At 50.3% G+C, this 20137-nt stretch overlaps 1 protein-coding gene across 1 annotated transcript; it reads right to left on the reverse strand.

Moving 5' to 3' along the window:
* Positions 1 to 4061: 4061 nt before the first annotated feature.
* Positions 4062 to 19825, reverse strand: MYADM (myeloid associated differentiation marker). Its single transcript, XM_048517900.1, has 2 exons — positions 19684 to 19825; positions 4062 to 6232 (listed from the first exon to the last, which is right to left on the reverse strand). Exon 2 carries the CDS (start codon positions 6219 to 6221, stop codon positions 5316 to 5318), a length of 906 nt encoding a protein of 301 aa, XP_048373857.1. The 5' UTR covers positions 6222 to 6232; positions 19684 to 19825; the 3' UTR covers positions 4062 to 5315.
* Between the last annotated feature and the right edge of the window lie 312 nt (positions 19826 to 20137).

Here is a 20137-nt window from a genome sequence, read left to right on the forward strand (position 1 = left end):
GGCCTTTACGGCTCTGGCCCCGGCCTGGTGGAACGCTCTTCCTCCAGCTGTCCGGGCCCTGCGGGACCTTGGTGAGTTCCGCAGGGCCTGTAAGACGGAGCTGTTCCACCGGGCCTTTGGAGGACCGGCCGCTGATGGTGCCCCCCCTTAGGCCCTTTACATCTGGGCCGTTTGTCACCTAATGGGACTCGCCGTCCCTCCCTCTTGGGGAGAGGACTTTGAAAATGGAGCTGTCTGACACCACTTATATTTATACCTGTAGTTATTACATTTAGTATATTTAGCTTTTACTGTTTCTTTCGCTGCTTTTAAAGGTTTTTAGCTATCTTATGATTGTATTATGTTTACATGTTGTGCACCGCCCGGAGCCCCCCGGGGATAGGGCAGTATAAAAGTCCAAAGAATGAATGAATGAATGAATGAATGAATGAATGAATGAATGAATGAATGAATGAATGAATGAATGAATGAAAAAATAAATAAATAAATTCCCATCAGTCCCTGCCAGCATGACCATGCTGGCAGGGGCCAATGAGATTTGTAGTCCATGAACATCTGGAGAGCTGCAGATTGCAGACCCCTGGTCTAGCTACACAACTTCCTGAACTGAATGGTCCACGTTAGTGCAGCCTCACCAGATCTCAAAGGCTAAGCAAAGTTTACTCTGTTTAGGATTTGGACAGGAAACCACTGGGGAAGTCCAGGGTTGCAACGCAAAGGCAAATGGCAAACCACTTCTGTTCACCTCTTGCCTTGAAAACCCTACCGGGTCACCATAAGTAGGCTGGGATTGGGTGGCGTTTTCTACCACCAGCTATAAAATACATCCCTGAGTCAGGATAACAGGACACAAATTGAACGTTCTAGGCACATTCAACTCTGGTTTGAATGGGGACCACAACACGCGGGGAGAAGGATCTCAGAACTTCCTCCCGCAAACCCTCACACACAGTGGCGTATCGACAGAAAATGCAGCCCAGAGCAAGAATTGAGTTTTCTGTCCCCCACCCCCCTGAGCTGACTACACCGCTGGACTTGGGAGTGGAGGGCTAGGAGCCCGTGCGACCCACCTTCCTGAAATGCCCAAGCAGCCTCCGGGGCAAGATGGCAGAGGTAGGCGAGGGGAGGAGAGGAGAGGAGAGGCCAGCTGTGGGGGCACCAAAGCCGCCTCCTCCACCGCTGAAGCCGGGAAGGTCGCGGCAGCCCAGGTGAGCCCAGAGGGGGCCACTATGGCTGGTAGTGGAGAGGGGAGCACCGGGTGGGGGCGTCTCTCTGCCAGAGGGTTGCGGGGATGAGTTTCTCCCCCCTCCCACACACATAAGAACATAAGAACAAGCCAGCTGGATCAGACCAGAGTCCATCTAGTCCAGCTCTCTGCTACACGCAGTGGCCCACCAGGTGCCTTTGGGAGCTCACGTGCAGGATGTGAAAGCAATGGCCTTCTGCGGCTGTTGCTCCCGAGCACCTGGACTGTTAAGGCATTTGCAATCTCAGATCAAAGAGGATCAAGATTGGTAGCCATAAATCGACTTCTCCTCCATAAATCTGTCCAAGCCCCTTTTAAAGCTATCCAGGTTAGTGGCCATCACCACCTCCTGTGGCAGCATATTCCAAACACCAATCACACGTTGCGTGAAAAAATGTTTCCTTTTATTAGTCCTAATTCTTCCCTCCAGCATTTTCAATGAATCCCCCCTGGTTCTAGTATTGTGAGAAAGAGAGAAAAATTTCTCTTTGTCAACATTTTCTACCCCATGCTTAATTTTATAGACTTCAATCATATCCCCCCTCGGACGTCTCCTCTCCAAGCTAAAGAGTCCCAAACGCTGCAGCCTCTCCTCATAAGGAAGGTGCTCCAGTCCCTCAATCATCCTCGTTGCCCTTCTCTGCACTTTTTCTATCTCTTCAATATCCTTTTTGAGATGTGGCGACCAGAACTGAACACAGTACTCCAAGTGCAGTCGCATCGCTGCTTTATATAAGGGCATGACAATCTTTGCAGTTTTATTATCAATTCCTTTCCTGATTATCCCCAGCATAGAGTTTGCCTTTTTCACAGCTGCCATGCATTGAGTTGACATTCCCATGGAACTATCAACTAAGACGCCCAAATCTCTTTCCTGGTCTGACCCCTGTAGCGTGTATGTGAAGTTTGGATTTTTTGCCCCTATGTGCATCACTTTACATTTTGCTACATTGAACTGCATTTGCCATTTCTTAGCCCACTCACCTAATTTATCAAGGTCCGCTTGGAGCTCTTCGCAATCCTTTGCGGTTCTCACCACACTACATAATTTGGTAATTATCTCACACACAGAGAGATGATTAAATGGGTGCCGCCCAGGGACATTTGTCCCCGTATGTCCCTCTGGGCAGCACGCCCCTGCGCATATACAATTTTTCAAACCTGAACAGCCCCAGGGAGACCCATCCATCTGCCCTATATGTGCTGATGGGCTACACGTGCCTTTTCCCAAGGGGGGAAACACTGTGAGATCATTTCAGGTTGAAAAAAGGGGGGAAGCTGCTGTCCTACCAGGCCTGGGCACGTCCATCGTCTGGTGCCAATGGGAAAATTTCTCTACCCCGAACCCTGAATAACCACCGCCAGTTAAGCACAGACAGCTCTGAATTAGGACGGCCCAACAATCTAAAGCTCAGAATAAGGAAAATGGCGCATGTTGACGTGATCAGCGATCGTCCCCCTCAGAGACGGAGTTTGTTCTTTGCAGAAATGAAGAAAGGGGATCCCGACTGTTTATTGTATCACCGCTCCTTTATTTTATACATATATTTTTTAATTCGTTTGCATATATAAAAGGCACACTTACAAACAACAGCACCACGTTGGAAGTGAAACAGGCAGAAGAATAAGCCTATATTTTGGTTGACTCTACATGACATCTAGAAGGCAGTAAATATGACAAGATTGGCACTTTAAAAAAAGGAATACACAGAAATTAACTCTGGCGCTCAGTAGGAAAAGAAAAGAGCAATGTTTGGCGAGGATAAAATGTTGGAAAGCAACACTGTCTCTAATGTCAAGTCCCCATGGATGACGATTTGAAAAAAAAAATGATTGGAATTGCAATTTTAAAAAGTCCAAAGCCATACATTTAACCCTTTGTTGAACACATTTTCAATCGCATTGGTTTATCAGCAAGAAAAAAAACACAGCAGAGTTCTTTCGGGACAACGGCTGGGAAAGATCTGGATTTTTATTTTACGATCAAGGAGTCCCACAAAAATTAAAGGCACTGTCCTTTTAATTAACCACGTTTCACTGTAATATACGGAACGCGTGGCCTTTAAGGTTTACAAAGGCAAATATTTTCTTAATTCCAAGTAGTTCAAGCCAGATGGCATTTTTCATTGTGGCAGTGGCAGTGGCATACCATCGGCCTTTGAGGACTGAAAGCCGACGAGTTCCTTTTTAATCTCCAATAAAACACTGTTTTTACTGAGGAGGCGGGCAGCAGCTAACCAGCTCCAAACCTCTTATTTTGAAAACGGCATTCACACACAGAAAAGACTGTTTTGTTTTGCTTGACCTGCCGGTGGATTTCCCCCTTTAAGAATTAAAGCATTGTAAGAGTTAATTGCTCCCATATGCAGGACTGAATCATTCAACTGGTTCTGTTTTGTGAAGTCCTTTTTTTTCAAGGGAGAAAGATTTTCCGCACATGGAGAAAGACTTTTTTCTGATGGAAAAAAAGTCTCTTTGTTGAAGGAGGTCTCTGTCTTCTGGGACAGATACTTGGCAGGAAGAAGACATAAGATCAACCTCTATACTTTTAAGAATTATGGGGGGGGGGGGGGGTTGCATAAAAAGCTCCTGGTAAGAAATAAACACCCATAAGGACCCACCAAGCTGATAGGATTTTTAAAAATCCTCCATAACCAAGAACTTTAAACCAGGGGTCTTCAAACTATGGCCCTCCGGATGTTCATAGACGACAATTCCCATGAGCCCTACTACTTGGCCATGATGGCAGGGGCTGATGGGAATCGTAGTCCTTGAACATCTGGAGGGCCATAGTTTGAAGACCCCTACTTTAAACCATAACCAATAACTATAAACTCTTCCTTAGGGGGGCAAAGGAAACTTCGTCCCACAACGCTTTCTATATGGTCCCCAGCCATTTCATCAAGGATTGAATGGGAGACTTGCCATCGCAAATTATCCCTTTGGATCCGAGACATCAACAAGAGATACCTTCATTGCATACATTAATGACTACAAAGTACATTCAGTACAGAAAGAAAAAACAGCTCTTTTGCACAGTGTGGAGGTAACACTCACTGCTTTTCAAACCTCTTAACGCGAAAGCTTTCTTGTTTTTATTATCAGGCAAATGCACTCATTACAAGGAGAGTTTTCTCCACTCTCCTTTTTCCATAAACAGAGGCTGCTGTGAAGACCCCGGCATCTGCCACGCCCTCTCGACCCAATCTTGGGTGCCCCACCAACTGGGAACAGGAAAACTTGGAGGAGACTTATCATATACACAAGGCAGGGACCTCTCCTCACCCACCGAGCAGATCGACAGAGACACAATAAGCTGGCAGACTGGAGGAAGAGCCATCATGAGGACCAGAAGCTTGTGGTGGCAAATATGGAAGGAGTGAACGTGCCACAGGGAGGAGGGCGTCACCCATGAACTGGACAACAAGGGAAGGGGAATCCAGGAAAGCGTACATTTAAAAAATGAAGTGCTTTGGAGTGTGAAGAAAGGAGCACACTGCGGCAAGAGTCTTTCCCCCCTGCTCAAGTCTGGGGTTTCCTACTGGAACCCGCACGCGGACCCTTCCATGAAGAAGTCAGCCCTGCTCTTTCTGCCCGCGAATCATGAAGATCCTTGCAGGTCGCCACTGAGGACGGGAAAAAGATACGCATCCCGGATGTTTGGAGGAGGAGGAGGAGGAGGAAGCTAAGCGAGCGGGAAGGAGAGCGATGCAAAGATCCCCCCTGCAACAGGTGACCAATTGCAGGCCCAAAGGGCACCGGTGGGGAGTCTGGGAAGACTTAAGAGGGCACAGCAAAACACGAGAGGGAATAAGCACGTGCTGAACTAATGTGGAATCAACAAGCTGCACTGAGGAGGTTAGAAAGAAGGAATGTGAACAAGAATTAAGGGTGTGTGGACATGAAAGGGAGGGGGGGTTGATGGCCAAAAAGAGGGAAAGAAAGGAACGTGAAAACAGAAGGGGGGGAGACCACTTTTATGCCCTTCCCTTTCTGTTTGCATTCCTTCCTTCTCCCTCCCTCCCTCATGACCCTCTCTGTCCAGCCGCTCGCTGCCTCGCGCACCCGTCTACCCCTGGATGAAGATCAGCCGTGCGGAATAGACCAGGTCGGCCAGGTACACCAGCAGATTGAGGGCCGTCAGGACCGCTATGGTGACGTATTTGTCCCACTCGCAGAAGGACGATCCGGAACACGATCGCCGGGGCTGCCCGCCGTGCTTTTCGTCGAAGTGGTAGATGGGCCAGATGATGGCGGCCGTGGCGTACATGAGCACGGCCAGGAGGGTGTAGCCGCTGAGGAACGTGTTGAAGGCGCACGGCAGCCAGCCGGTGCATTCTCCAATGCAGAGGATGATGACCACCAGCGACAGGATGAAGCAGATACAGTAGACGGCCAAGCACCACTTGAGGGCATCGTGCCTCTCGTAGTCATACTTGTTGAGGAAGACGAAGATGATGCAGGCGATGAAGGTCTCCACCACCTTAAGGAGGCCAGGGACGGTGGCCATGTAGCCCGTGACTTCTCCCGGCTTGGCTTTGGTCATGGTGACCTCGGTGGAGTAGGCCAGGCAAGAGAGGCAAGAGAAGACCGTGGCGGCGATGCGGTATCCGCGCTGCTCGCGAGTGGTGTAGCTCTTCTGGAGGTACGCCACCGGGAAGATGACCGAGGCGGAAAGGCACAGCAGCGTGGCGTACATGGCGAACGTGATGGGGAAATTCCTCCAGGAGACCGGCACACGGTGCTGAAGGCCGACAAACTCCACCACCAAGATGACGATGGTGACGGCGAAGCAAAAACACCACGCGAACATGCACCAGTGTCCATAATTGCTATGGTCTTGGAGTGCGCCCCCCTCGTGGGCCACCAGACTGAAGGTCACACAGGTGAAGATGACTTCCAAGATACGGATAATGCCCAGCTGGGAGGTCAGGGCGCTGGTGTTGCCCACGTTTTTTGAGCGGGTGACCGGCATGGTTAGAAGAGCTGGGAGGAAAAAAAGGACAGAACGCAAGACGTTGAGACAGAGAAGAATAGAGTCTAGCAAACAACATTCTAACTTTGGTTGTGGACGATCCAAACTCTACCCTGGGTCAAAACAGACAAGAAACTGGGAGGTCCATAGTCTGGCCTTCCCTCTTTTAAAACAATTTCAGCCACAAGAGACTGGGGAGGGGGTTCAATCCTTCTAAAGCTTGCGTGGTTTCATTTGTCAAAATCACTCCGCACCCCTTTAACTTTAAAGTGAGGAAAGATGGGCAAATCCCCTCAAAATCTTTATTTTGGCCAAAACCCCGGAGAGGCACATAATTTTGAAAGGTGACACTGTGACCAGGCGGAAGACCCTTTCTCTCATCCCTGCACACCACACGAGGATGAAATTTAACTTTACGAGAAATTAGGAGAATACGACAAGATACCACTTTGCAACTTTACAAGATACTAGGAGGTGCATCTCCCATTTTATCATCTGTCCTGAACCTTAAATCTCGCTGTTTCAACTTGGATTGTCACTTTTGATCAGCCCAATCTATGGGATAGGGTCCCAAAACAGGGTCTCTGTTCTCCAGTATGAGGACTCCGGGTCACTCAAAGAAACTCACGAGAGGTACAATCAGCACAGGAAATAGGTAGATTCGCTTGTTCAAGGATGTGAGGATAGCAACCCACTTATATGGCTTTATAAAAATGATTAGCTACAATATCCCAGTTCTTGTAACAACACCCCACCCCCCACCCCCACCCCCGGGTCAACTTCATAGAGGCTGAGTCTTTCAAGACCTATCAGCCATCTTTGCTTAATGGAACCTCCATGTACAGACACAGTATACCTCTGGAATTTAATCAAGGCAAAGGCCTTCAACCCTTCATATGTCCTCCTTTAAGCTTCCTAAAGGAATGTAACCAGCCTCTTTCTGAAACAGGATGTCAGGCAGACTGATCCAGTAGGGATAATTCTTTGGAGTCCTAAGTTATGAAAATACACGCGATAATTACAGAGAGCTTCAAAGGCGTGCGACAAATTCTGTGGCATCACCAGCAGGGAGATTTCAAATCCTTGCGCATCAAAACAGATGTGGCAACAGGCGATCCACAATTGGAACTGCAGCATGTTACCAAATGGAAGATGTTGGAAGCCAACATCTGGATTCCAATTCTGGATATGGATTCAGACTATACAATATATATGGTGGGGTCAGTTAACTTCTCCTACAGTGGCGTAGGAGGTTAAGAGCTCATGTATCTAATCTGGAGGAACTGGGTTTGATTCCCAGCTCTGCTGCTTGAGTTGTGGAGGCTTATCTGGGGAATTCAGATTAGCCTGTGCACTCCCACACACACCAGCTGGGTGACCTTGGGCTAGTCACAGCTTCTCAGAGCTCTCTCAGCCCCACCTACCTCACAGGGTGTTTGTTGTGAGGGGGGAAGGGCAAGGAGATTGTAAGCCCCTTTGAGTCTCCTGCAGGAGAGAAAGGGGGGATATAAATCTAAACTCTTCTTCTTCTTCTTCCTTCCTCATTTATCACAACAGCCTTGTGAGGAGATTGACCCTTGAGTAATCCCAGTGCCCCTGATCCTAGCCCTTAATCTGACACTATAGTGCAGTGGCTCTCAACCTTCCTAATGCCGCAGCCCTTTAATACAGTTCCTCATGTTGTGGTGACCCCCAACCCTAACATTTATCCATTTTACAGATGGAGAACACTGATGCAGAGAGTCTTAGGCGACCCCTGTGAAAGGGTCGTTCGACCCCCAAAGGGGTCCCGACCCCCAGGTTGAGAAACACTGCTATAGTGGATACTATTCTACAGATTTGCAGTCACTTGGCTACTTCTTGGTGAGATAAAAAAAAAGTGGGCACCTTTCACAATACTATCTGTTCGGAGGCTACCCAAAAATGGAACTAGGTGTCTGAATGGTCAGAGTTCAAATTGCCTTCTGTGAATGTTTACAGAACTGTCGCTAGTCACAAAATCCAGTTCTGTAAACATTCACAGGAGGCAATTGGAACTCCGACCATTCAGACACCTAGCCAGGTGACAGGGATGAAACAACACACTTCCTCGGGCACCTGTGGCAAAATATAGGGGGGGCAGGGAGGGGAGCTCTCGTAAATTCCGAGTGGAAGGGGTGTTTTTGTTGGTTTGGTGTGCTCCAAGTGGCTAGACTGCATTTATACAGATGTCCTGGGTAGTAACTTGCCGATCTGTTGACAACCCCAATACCAGGATGTGGGAAGAGACTCAAAAGACGATCTTTTCGAGTTCAAGCAGGATGGAATGGTAGCTCCACCAGCAGCCACTGCAGTCTGGGCAGGAAATTCGACAGGAAGTCCCTCAAACAAGAGGTGCTGCCTAGCACAGGGGTATGAAACGCATTTGTTACAAAAGCCAGATGGGACATAAATGTGACTTGGTCAGGCTGGGCCCTGGGGGGGGGGATGGGGGGTTTGGCTGCCTCAGGTGGTCCCAAGAGAGCACAAGGGGAGGGCGCACCTGGCTGGGGATCCCACAGTGAGGCAGAGCGGCTACTTTGAGAAGGCTTATCAGGCCTCTGAGCCAACTGAGATATCCCCACCCACCCCCTCATCTGGCAAGCTCCTCAAAGGGCCAGATGCAACCCCCTCATGGGTCGTACGCAGAGGTGGGATCCAGCAGGTTCTCACAGGTTCCCGAGAGTAGGTTACTCATGATTTGTGTGTGCCGAGAGGGGGTTACTAATTGGTGATTTTGCCACGTGATTTTTGCCTTAGTTACGCCCCTCCTCTCAGCAGTAGCGCGCAGAACTTGAAGCAGTCTAGCAGGAGGTGCACCGGCGTGCATGGCAGCCTGCGCCTGCGTGCATTCGTTTCCCGCCCAAGGACCGGCGCAGCGGCTGCGTCCTTGCCACAGCCCCACCCAGGAATGCCCCGCCCCCAGAATGCCCGGTCATGGCCCCGTCATGCCCCACCCAGCCCCATTGGCGCTACGCCACAGTTTGAATCCCACCACCATGGGAACCTGTTACTAAAAGTTTTGGATCCCACCACTGGTCGTACGTTTTACCTTATGAGGTGCACTAGGCTAAGCAGGTGTGACAGGCCCAAGGTTACTCAGTAAGGCTCCTTACGGAGCAAGAATTGGAACCCAGGTCTCCTTTCCAGAATTGGAACCCAGGTCTCCTCCTGGCACAAGAGCTGTGTCTGGCATAATAACTTCAGAACGGTATTGTATTCGTGTCAGTCTGTAGCAGCCAGACCGGCAGCAAACAGAAGCACGCTAGATTCACCTTTGTGCCCTGGGTCTCATTTTTTGTTTGGGTGTTTCTAGGAAATATTTTTTGCCAGAAGGTTGCATCCAAAAGTTTGTTGCAACCAGAGTCTTTGACTTCCCGCCCGGCAGGTTGTTGCAACCAGAGTTTGCTGACTTCCCGCCCGACAGTGCAGAGAACTCCTCCTGACTTGTTTGTGTGTTTTTTTCCCCCAGGGTCATTTTGGATGAGCGCTGAGATACCACAGAACAAGAATGAATGAATTTCAGTCTTGTATTGTCTATTTGCCTGGACTAGAATCCTCACAGTTCTCCAGGGTATTTACATAATAAGATCTGGACCGCTTTGCAGCCAAGGCCGAGCTAATCTGTATCAAGTGATCGCTCACAGGCGCTCCTGCTTAAGTACACAAGAATAACGATTTTCTGGGGCAGAACGACATCTGTTTAAGTTAGGAGTGCCAACTTCCAGGAGGGCGGGCTGGAGATCTGGAATCGCAACTGGTCTCCGAACGACAGAGATCAGTTCTGCTGGCGAGAACAGTTGCTTTGGAGAGTGGCCGGTCTTGTATGACATCCCGGATGAGCCCCCTCCCTCCCTCAACTCTGCCCTCGTTACCAACTATCCAGGAATTTCCCACCCCAGAGTTGGCAACCCTACTGAAGCCCAGTAATTCGTAGCAAAAATCTTAGAAAACATAAGATGATCTGCCAGCTGAACACAAATGCCCACCCACCCCTGCCATTCAACATACACTGCCTGGTATCTTACTACAGCCTCCATTTAGAAATTTGCCAGGAACCAACATTATATGGTTTCCGACGCCTGGTGAAAACCTTGCTGTTTACCCAGGTCTTTAGTGGTTCTCTCACACTCACACTCACACACACACACACGGACCCTCTCACTGATGCCAGCCACAGGGGGGTGGGGTGGAGATTTTCATTGGGGTTTTACAGATTTTATGTATTGTTTTCACTATGTATTGTCGAAGGCTTTCACGGCCGGAAACACGACTTAGACACAGTGAGAAACATACTTTTCTCTGCAATACACCTCTGAAGATGCCAGCCGCAGATGCAGGCGAAACATTAGGAACAAAATCCACCAGCCCACGGCCACACAGCCCGGAAAACCCTCCAGCACCTGTTTTAACTATGTTTTTATTCTGATTTTAACTTTGTATCTTTCAACGGGGGTCATCCCCATTTGTTAGCCGCCCTGAGTCTATGGTACAGGGCGGGGGATAAATTGCAGAAATAAATAAGTAAATCAGATTCCTTCCATGTTTTTTATTTATTTACTTACTTATAACCTTTAATGGCATAGATCAAAAACAATAAAAGGATCAAAAGAAATCGAATCAGTTATTCGGTTTAGATCAGGGGTCAGGAACCTTTTTTACTCAAAGAGCCATTTGGCTCGCTTGCCCCCCGCCCCCCCCGGCTGCTTTCCCACCCGCCCACTTGGAGCCCGCTTGCTTCCCCCCCCCACTTGCCAGTCCGCCCCCCTGCTCGCTTGCTCGCCCCCCTCACTTGCCCGCTCGCTTGCTCGCTCCCTCGCCCTCGCCTGCCTCGGCTTCGCTTGTTTTGCCCCGGCTCACTTGCCGCCCCGCTCACTTGCCGCCCGTCCACCTGCTCACTTGCTTTCGCCCTGCTTACTTGCCGCTTGCTTTGCCCTTTCGCCCCGCTCCCGTTACGCCTGCTTGCCTCGCTCGCTTGTTCGCTCCCCTGCTCACCCGCCTGCCCCCCTGCTCGGGCCCCCCCCGCTCACTTGCCCGCTTGCTCGCCCGCTCGCCCACTCACTCCTCCGCCCACTCGCGCGCCCCCACCCCCCGGCTTGCCTCGCTCGCTTGTTCGCTCCCCCCGCTCACTTGCCCACTTGCCCGCCCGCGCTCACCCGCCCCCCTGCTTGCCCCCGCTCACTTGCCCGCCCGCCCGCCTCCCAGCTCGCTCAACCCCCGCCCGCTCGCTCGCCCGCCCCCACTCGCCCCCGCTCCGCTCGCCTGCTTGTCTCGCTCGCTTGTTCGCCCGCCCGCCACCGCTTGCTCGCCCCCTCGCTCACTTGCTCGCCCGCTCGCCCCCGCTCTGCTTGCTCGCCCGCTTACCTCGCTGCCTTTCTGCCCGGGAGCCACACGAGAAGCAGCAAAGAGCCGCTTGCGGCTCGCGAGCCGCGGGTTCCCGACCCCTGGTTTAGATGGACTTGTTAAAATAGAAACTAAACGTTTTGCCCCGTCTTCAGTTCGTCTAGCATTGCAATAGTTTCTGCAACCTGCGGCTCTCCAGATGTTCATGGACTACAATTCCCATCAGCCCCTGCCAGCATGGCCAATTATAGTCCATGAACATCTGGAGAGCCGCAGGTTGCAGACCCCTGGTTTAGAAGGGGCCAAATCTTATCTGGATCGGAGATGGATGAGCATCTGTTTAAGTGGGGCTCGAGAAATAATCTCCTCTGCTTGATATGGTTAGTGCAGTGCAATAAAATATGTTCAGTGGACTCGACTTGCTGGAGGGGACAGTTGCATAGTCTTTCTTGTAAAGGAACATGGGGAAATCTTCTCCATGTGACAGCTGAAGGAGATTCCTTCCATGTTAAAAAAAAAGTACATCTAATTGTGGAGCGTTAGGGGAGAAGAGGCGACCCCAGAAAATCATCTCGGATGTTAAATTAGGATGTGCGGAACGTGAGCCAGCAGTCCCGGACAAAGTGGTATGGAGCCACCAGCTTCTATTGTTCGAGAGGTTCCTCATCTGGAGTTCCCGCCAGGGCAGGAGCGAGATCAGCCAGGGCTGGAAAAAGCCTTCGTGGGGAGGAGGCGTGGGGAAGAGCTGGCTGAGCTGTTCTCCATATATGGCCAGGAGAGAACCCTATTTGCCCAGAGCCGAACATTTGGTTTCAATCATGCTTCACTTCTGAGCTGAGGAAAGCATTACCAAAAAAAAAAAAAAAAAAAAACCACACAGCACTCCTCCCCGGGCTGCGTGCCAACCGTGCTGTCTCTCTTTGGAGCCGCCTTGCAGACAATCTCAGCGCCTCTCCGCCTCCTGTCCCCTTTCAACTGACCCAGCTTCCCCGCCAGCCGAATCCAAGAGCTCGTTCCTACATTTGTACTTGGAAGGTGGCCCCTTCTTGGAGCTTCTGAAGCCAGGCCGGCGGGACTAGCTCTGCCAAACCAAGCAGGGAGGGAGAGGGGATGGAGGCTGAAGAGAAATATGGAGGCAGGAGAGGTGGGTCACGAGGGAAATGTTAACAACGGCCTTTTCTGTGTTTCCAATCTTCCTTAACGTGGCCCTTCTTGCCCAGGGAAAAGTCCTAACGTTTTTATTTGCGATCAGCACACCACATCCCTCTGCAGTTCACCTTAAATGCAGGAAAGGAGGAAGAAGGCCAGCCGTTAATTAAACGTGTGCATTCCCACCGATGTGCATTAGAATCACAGGGGCAGGAAATGCAATAATAACAATTATTATAATTTATTCAGACTAAGTGCCACCATTATAAGCCTGGTTCCTACCGTTCTAACAAAGAAAGCTGACAGGAAGAAGGTGGATTCTTCTGAAATGTCACGTTGGAGGAAAAAGAAGAAGAAGAAGAAGAAGAAGAAGAAGAAGAAGAAGAAGAAGAAGAAGAAGAAGAAGAAGAAGAAGAAGAAGAAGAAGAAGAAGAAGAAGAAGAAGAAGAAGAAGAAGAAGAAGAAGAAGAAGAAGAAGAAGAAGAAGAAGAAGAAGAAGAAGAAGAAGAAGAAGAGTTGGATTTATATCCCCCTTTCTCTCCTGTAAGGAGACTCAAAGGGGTTTACGAACTCCTTTCCCTTCCCCGCCTCACAACAAACACCCTGTGAGGTAAATGGGGCTGAGAGAGCTCCGAAGAACTGTGACTAGCCCAAGGTCACCCAGCTGGCGTGTGTGGGAGTGCACAGGCTAATCTGAATTCCCCAGATAAGCCTCCACAGCTCAAGTGGCAGAGCGGGGAATCAAGCCCGGTTCCTCCACATTAGAGTGCACCTGCTCTTAACCGCTACGCCACTGCTGCTCATACTACAGATACCGTGAACTGCCCAAAGAAAACAAATTAAGTGGATTCCAGATCAAATCAAGCGAGAAGAGTCTCTAGAAGCTAAAAGGACTAAACTGAGTTGGTCGTACTTTGGTCACATGATGAGGAGACAAGGAAAAGACAATAATGCCAGGAAGGGGTGAAGGTAACAAGACTAGAAGAAAACCCTATAAAGGAAGCCACGGCCCTCAGTTGGGAAGCCCTCAGCAAGGCTGTTAAGGATATGACATTTTGGAGGACATTTTGGGTTCATATGTCAGAAGAGACTTGATGACATTTTACACACACAACACAGTTCTCCAGACACACACACACACACAGTCCCAGATACAAAACAGAATTATTATTTCATGTCTTTCAAAGGTTAACTTTAAAGTGAATTCATTAAACTTTTTAGATGATGCCACTCTTCTCTGACTAGGAGAGCCAGCGTGGTATAGTGGTATATCTCAGCAGAGTCCATCTTCCAAGGCATCTGTTTTCTCCAGTGGAACTAATCTCCGTAGCCTAGAGATGAACTGTAATTTCAGGGACACTCCAGGTCTCACCTGGAAGGTGGCATCCCTGTGTTTCACCTCTCAGAATGGCTGAAGAATAACAGCTGATTTTTTTCCCCCGCTGCTACCATCTTTTCAAAAACATGTACAGTTTTTGCTATTTCTTTCCACAGACTTTTATAAGGTGTTCAAAAATAAGGACTGAAATTTAAAGAGGGACGCTGGCAAGCATTGCTTCTCCTTAGATTCCCCTCAGGCTATTTTTCTGTCAAACACCAGCTGCACCGAGCTGATTTTATGGGTGGGGGCACGGTACCAACTTTCCCTTTTAAACAGCCATCCAGAGAGGCATTTTTAAAGTCCGAAAACAGAACAGAGGAAAGACAACCATGTAGTCTCGTTCCACCCTAAACACGCCCTCACAGTCTGGTGCACAATGTCCGATGGCAGCCATCTTGGCCTGTAGTACAGCGGTTAGATTCGAATCCAGTAGCAGTTACAGACCAATCCTCGGACTCTTGATTAAGGAACGCACACTAATAAACTGCATTAACTGGGAAGAATTACCAGAGCCTGCCTCTGTTTTTTGTGATCATTAACCCAAACTAGGATGCTCATACTGTTCCTAATCATGGGTGAAAAAAATATCATCCTCTTCTTATTTTTCTAGTGCCTGGAAGTGGAACTAGACCACAGGTGTCAAATTTGCGGCCCTCCAGATGTTATGGACTACAGTTCCCATCATCCCCTGCCAGCATGATGCTGGCAGGGGAAGATGGGAACTGTAGTCCATAACATCTGGAGGGCCGCGAGTTTGACACCTATGAACTAGACTATCATTCAAGCAGTATGGCACAATCAGTCACCAAAACTGGTGGCCAAGAAAACATTTTACTAGCCTACGTGCTCACATATAAGCGTTACAGTTATTCCTGGCTGAGATCCCATTCTTCCTTATCAACATGGGTTTATACTAGTATCTGTCAACAGAGAGGTCGTACTTTGGCAAGTAAACTAGGCTGGGCATAATTTTTTTAAAATATATATATCGTTCAATACAGTGGTGGGATCCAAAAATTTTAGTAACAGGTTCCCATGATGGTGGGATTCAAACTGTGGCATAGCGCCAATGGGGCTGGGCCGGGACCGCGGCAGGCGTGGCGAGGAGCCGCGATAAGGGGCATAGCATTCAGGCGGGGCTGTGGCAGGACACAGCCGCTCTCGCGCTGATCATGGCCCGAAATGAATGCGCGAAGCAGGCTGCCACGCCGCGCTAATTGCACCTCCTGCTAGACTGCTTCAAGTTCTGCGCGCTACTGCTGAGAGGAGGGGCGTAACTAAGGCAAAAATCACGTGGCAAAATCACCAATTAGTAACCCCCTCTCGGCACACACAAATAATGAGTAACCTACTCTCGGGAACCTGTGAGAACCTGCTGGATCCCACCTCTGCTTGTGAGGTAGGTAGGGCTGAAAGAGTCCTGAGAGAACTGTGACTAGACCCAGGTCAGCCAATAGGAATGTACGAGTGCGGAAACACATCTGGTTCACCAGATAAGCCTCTGCCACTCAAGTGGAGGAGTGGGGAATCAAACCCGGTTCTCCAGAGTAGAATCCACCTGCTCTTAACCACCACACCACGCTGGCTCAAAGAGGGAGGGGATACAGTTACATGATCTTGAAAACCCTCTGCAGGATGCAAAAACCCACAAAGCCAATTGAACAACTTTCTTAAGAAACCCACAGACACAACACCTGCTTAAATATAAAGTGTTTCAGCAACAGCCCTGGAAAGAGCAGAGACGGAAACGCCCAAAGTGCCGCATTTGCGATACAACGCGAGATGCCTCCGGAGGACACAGAAACGGTTCAACGGAAATACTGGCCAATCGTCTCGGCTTGCTGACTTCAGTGGACTGAGATTGGATCAACTTTGCACTGGACTGCACAGTTGGGGCTCAACTCTGAGGAAAGCCAGCTTTCCCTCCTCAAAACAGGCCCCCGGAATGTTAGAAATTTATGGCCCAGAACAATGGTAAATATAAAGGCGCGGCTATGCAAGCACCAAGTGGCCACTGATCCATGGGGTGATGTTACATCATGACGTTTGCTAAGCAGACTATGTTTAGAAGGTGGTTTGCCCTACACCAGGGGTGGCTAACCTATGGTGCTCCAGATGTTCCTGTTCATGGCCAATTGGCCATGCTGGCGGGGCTGATGGGAATTGTAGTTTATGGACATCTGGAGACCATAGGTTAGCCACCCCTGGTCTCATTCCGCACATGCAGAACAGTGCACTTTCAAACTGCTTTCAGTGTGCGGAAGAGCAAAATCCACTTGCAAACAGTTGTGAAAGTGGTTTGAAAACGCATTATTTTGCGTGTGCGGAAGGAGCCTTCATTTTACCAACTTCGAAAGGGCAGCCTGAGTCAACCTCAAGTGGGCTACCTGAAACCGACTTCTGTCGGGATCGAACTATGGTCATAAGCTGCTTATCTCTCTGTGCCAGCCTGACACAAAAATAATGGATTTGAGCACTCCTGTCTAGACTGATCTCTCCAATCCTGGAAGCTAAGTAGGGTCAGCGGTAGCTCAAGTTTGGATGGGAGATCTCCAAGGAACACAAGTGTGGTGACAACAGAAGAAGGCAACGGTAAATTGTATCTTCCTTTGAACACCGCAGGGTCACCGTAAGTCAGATGTGACTTGCGGGCCCTTTCCATCACCACCGAATCTAGAGGAATTGCTTCCATCTCCTGCAGCCTGAGCCCGAAGGAGGTTCAAAGCGCAGATGTTTCGGAGATGTCGTAATAGTCCTGGTTTTCTGGATGAATGGGCTTTCCTCCTCCTTTTGAGCGTGAGAGTCACGACATCTTCCCAACGCTCCTTCCTACAGACTCCCCGAAGAACAAAGTCGTCTCAACTGGCAAAGCGTGAGATGGGCCCCAAGACGCTCCAGCGGAGAGCCGAGCCAATTTTTGAAACAAAGCAGAAACAGACCAGAAGAGAAGATCCTCCCATTTAGCGGGAAAAGGGGGAAGGCGGAGTAGAGGCAGGGTTAATGTTGTAAACCAGTTGTTGTGAAATGTGTCTTTGGCCAGCGCCGCAAAGCCTATTATTGGAGCCAAACAGTTGAAAGCGTTGCTTAGGAACACTGCTGGTTTTTTCACCCCAAGCGTCTGCTGATCCCAAAGACCAGGCCCGGAAATAACTACTCCCAAAGTGGGCCCTGATGAACAAGGGGAGCTGTTGTGAATTAGACCGTTCTCCCTACCCCAGGCGATCTCTCTGCCGTGAACGACTGACAAAACTATTCTTAACCAGGGCTCCGACACCTGGATGTTTCACTAGATTCCTATTCGCTGTGTGCTTCTTTTTTTAAGAGCCTGGGGTAGTAATCTAGGATTTTATCCTGTAGGCCAGATGAGTGGTGTAATACAACTCACCTTTGCTGGGTGCCAGAAGCCAGCCATTCCAACTGGAAGAGAAACAGGGGCCTAAAAGGAGCAGCAGTGGTGTAGGAGGTTAAGAGCTCGTGTATCTAATCTGGAGGAACCGGGTTTGATTCCCAGCTCTGCCGCCTGAGCTGTGGAGGCTTATCTGGGGAATTCAGATTAGCCTGTGCACTCCCACGCCCGCCAGCTGGGTGACCTTGGGCTAGTCACAGCTTCTCGGAGCTCTCTCAGCCCCACCTACCTCACAGGGTGTTTGTTGTGAGGGGGGAAGGGCAAGGAGATTGTCAGCCCCTTTGAGTCTCCTGCAGGAGAGAAAGGGGGGAATATAAATCCAAACTCTTCTTCTTCTTCTTCTAAAATCCTGAACTTCCCCAAAATACTAAATGCTCCCCTATTTAGAGTCTGATCACACACCCCACTCCTGAGGTGAAGTACAGTCAGAGGTGTAGCTTGGGAAAATGTAGCCTGGTGCAAAATCTGAGCTTTTCGCCCCCCCTGTTTGGGAAGCTGCCCTCCCCCCCCCCCCCCCCACAGCCAAACAACTTTTTTTGAACCAGGTCATCTCAAAAGTCTTGAAGTCAGTGTATGGACCCGGGGGGGGGAGGAGGAAGGGTGTGGAGGCGATTTTCCGCCCCCCACATGACTAAATGGCCACAGCCCAGGGACATTTGTCCCCGTATGTCCCCCTGGGCGATACGCCCCTGCATAGAGCCCTCATGTAGAGGATCTCCTTAAATCCGTGGTGGCGAATCTTTGGCACTCCAGATGTTATGGACTACAATTCCCATCAGCCCCTGCCAGCATGGCCAATTGGCCATGCTGGCAGGGGCTGATGGGAATTGTAGTCCATAACATCTGGAGTGCCAAAGGTTCGCCACCACTGCCTTAAATGAATGCCTGGAAACTGCCTCTTGTATGTGTTTTTGAGCCCTCGGGCACATCTGGAACAAAATGGCTGCTGCAAAATGGCTGCCTCAGGAGGCGGAACCAGCCACGAAATGTTTGCCACAGTTACAAAGTGCAGATCCTTGTGTTAAAACTGTGGCCCAAGAAACAGTTTTCAAAAACATCAGCACAGCTAAGCACAGAGACACACAGACCTTCCACACACACAAGGAGACTGTACCACATCACACAGGCGCTGAACTACTGAACACAGTCTTGCAACATCACAACTGGACCCTCAAAGACAGGCCTCAAGTTCCCATAATACACATTCATTATTGGAACATACACACACACACACCCTCTCAAATATTGCACTGTCGTGTGCAATTCCACGCATCGTTAAACATGCTTCTCTCTCTGTGCACAAACCCCCTTCCAGCTGCAAACAGTCAAAGCGCAAAGCGGATGCGCTGACTCTCAGACGTTAAGTCCCACAGTGTTGCATGGGTTTTTCCTGCCAACAGCATGCCAACTAAGGCCCCTTCCGCACGTGCGGAATAAAGCACTTTCAATCCACTTTCACAGTTGTTTGTAAGTGGATTTGGCTATTCCGGACAGTGAAATCCAGCTGCAAAGTGCATCCAAAGTGGATTGAAAGTGCATTATTCCGCACGTGCGGAAGGAGCCTCTGATACACACTCTGGCAGGCACAATTTTCCATGCACCCAGCAGCACACACCCCGAAGAGCTGCAGGCACGGCGCCAGTTTCACCAGCCTAGGCTTCCCACGCGCTGCCAAAACCATGCCCGGGAAACATTCCATTGTGTCCCATTGAGAAAAATGGGGTGGGGCAAGAAACCCTAGAAAGTTGCAGTCTGCTCCTCCAGCATAGTCACAGGAGGGAGGGAGGGAAGGGGCTCTCCCCCACCCCCCAGAAAACTAACCTAGCATGGGGATCTCCACCACATACCCCTGCACACGCTTAAAAGCAACAACTGTGCAAGGGGGTGTGGCGCCCCAAAGTAGGAACCCAACCAAGTTAGCAATATGCAAACAAACCCAAACTGGGCACATGCCCTGTTTGCGACACCCCCCGGTCCCACCCCTTGCCCCATTTCCCACATCCCCTCTCCCTGGCTGGCAACCCTCTCCTGTCCAAGAGCGCAACTCCCACCCCACCCCCCCACCCCTCCACCCCTGCAACGTCCAAAGACAACCGGGGAGCCCTCTCCTGCTTTAACCCCTTGCACCCCGCGGCTCCTGGCCGCCGCTGGCCCGAGTGACTTACTTGTAGGGAGAAGTGGGGAGTCACGGCTCGTCGCTGGGAAAAGTGGGGGGCCAGGAATGCCGGCAGGGCGCTCGGATGCAGGCGAGAGAGCCGCAGGATGGGACGGCAGGAGAGCTGGGTGTGGCGGCCAGCAAGGAAGCCGGGAGGGAGGCAGGGGAGCGAGGGAGGAGCGGGGAAGGCCGGGGTGGGGGCGGAGACAGGGGCGGGGGAGGGCGTGGGGGGGAAGGACCCCGTGGGGGGGGGGGGGGCTGATAGTGTTGCTGCACGCACCCACACACGGATACACACATCCTAGATAATGTTGTAGATGACTCAGATCCACTTTGAGCTGCTGCTGCTGCTGCTGCTGCTGGCTTGCGGAGCTAGACTGCCCCTGCGCATGGAGGCTCTATTTATCCAGCGCGGTGGCTAGCCGGGCAAGGACCGGCGTTTTTCACCCAGATGCGTCCCATGT

The sequence above is a fragment of the Sphaerodactylus townsendi genome, linkage group LG15 (assembly GCF_021028975.2).
Source record: "Sphaerodactylus townsendi isolate TG3544 linkage group LG15, MPM_Stown_v2.3, whole genome shotgun sequence".
In the NCBI taxonomy this organism is placed as follows: domain Eukaryota; kingdom Metazoa; phylum Chordata; class Lepidosauria; order Squamata; family Sphaerodactylidae; genus Sphaerodactylus; species Sphaerodactylus townsendi.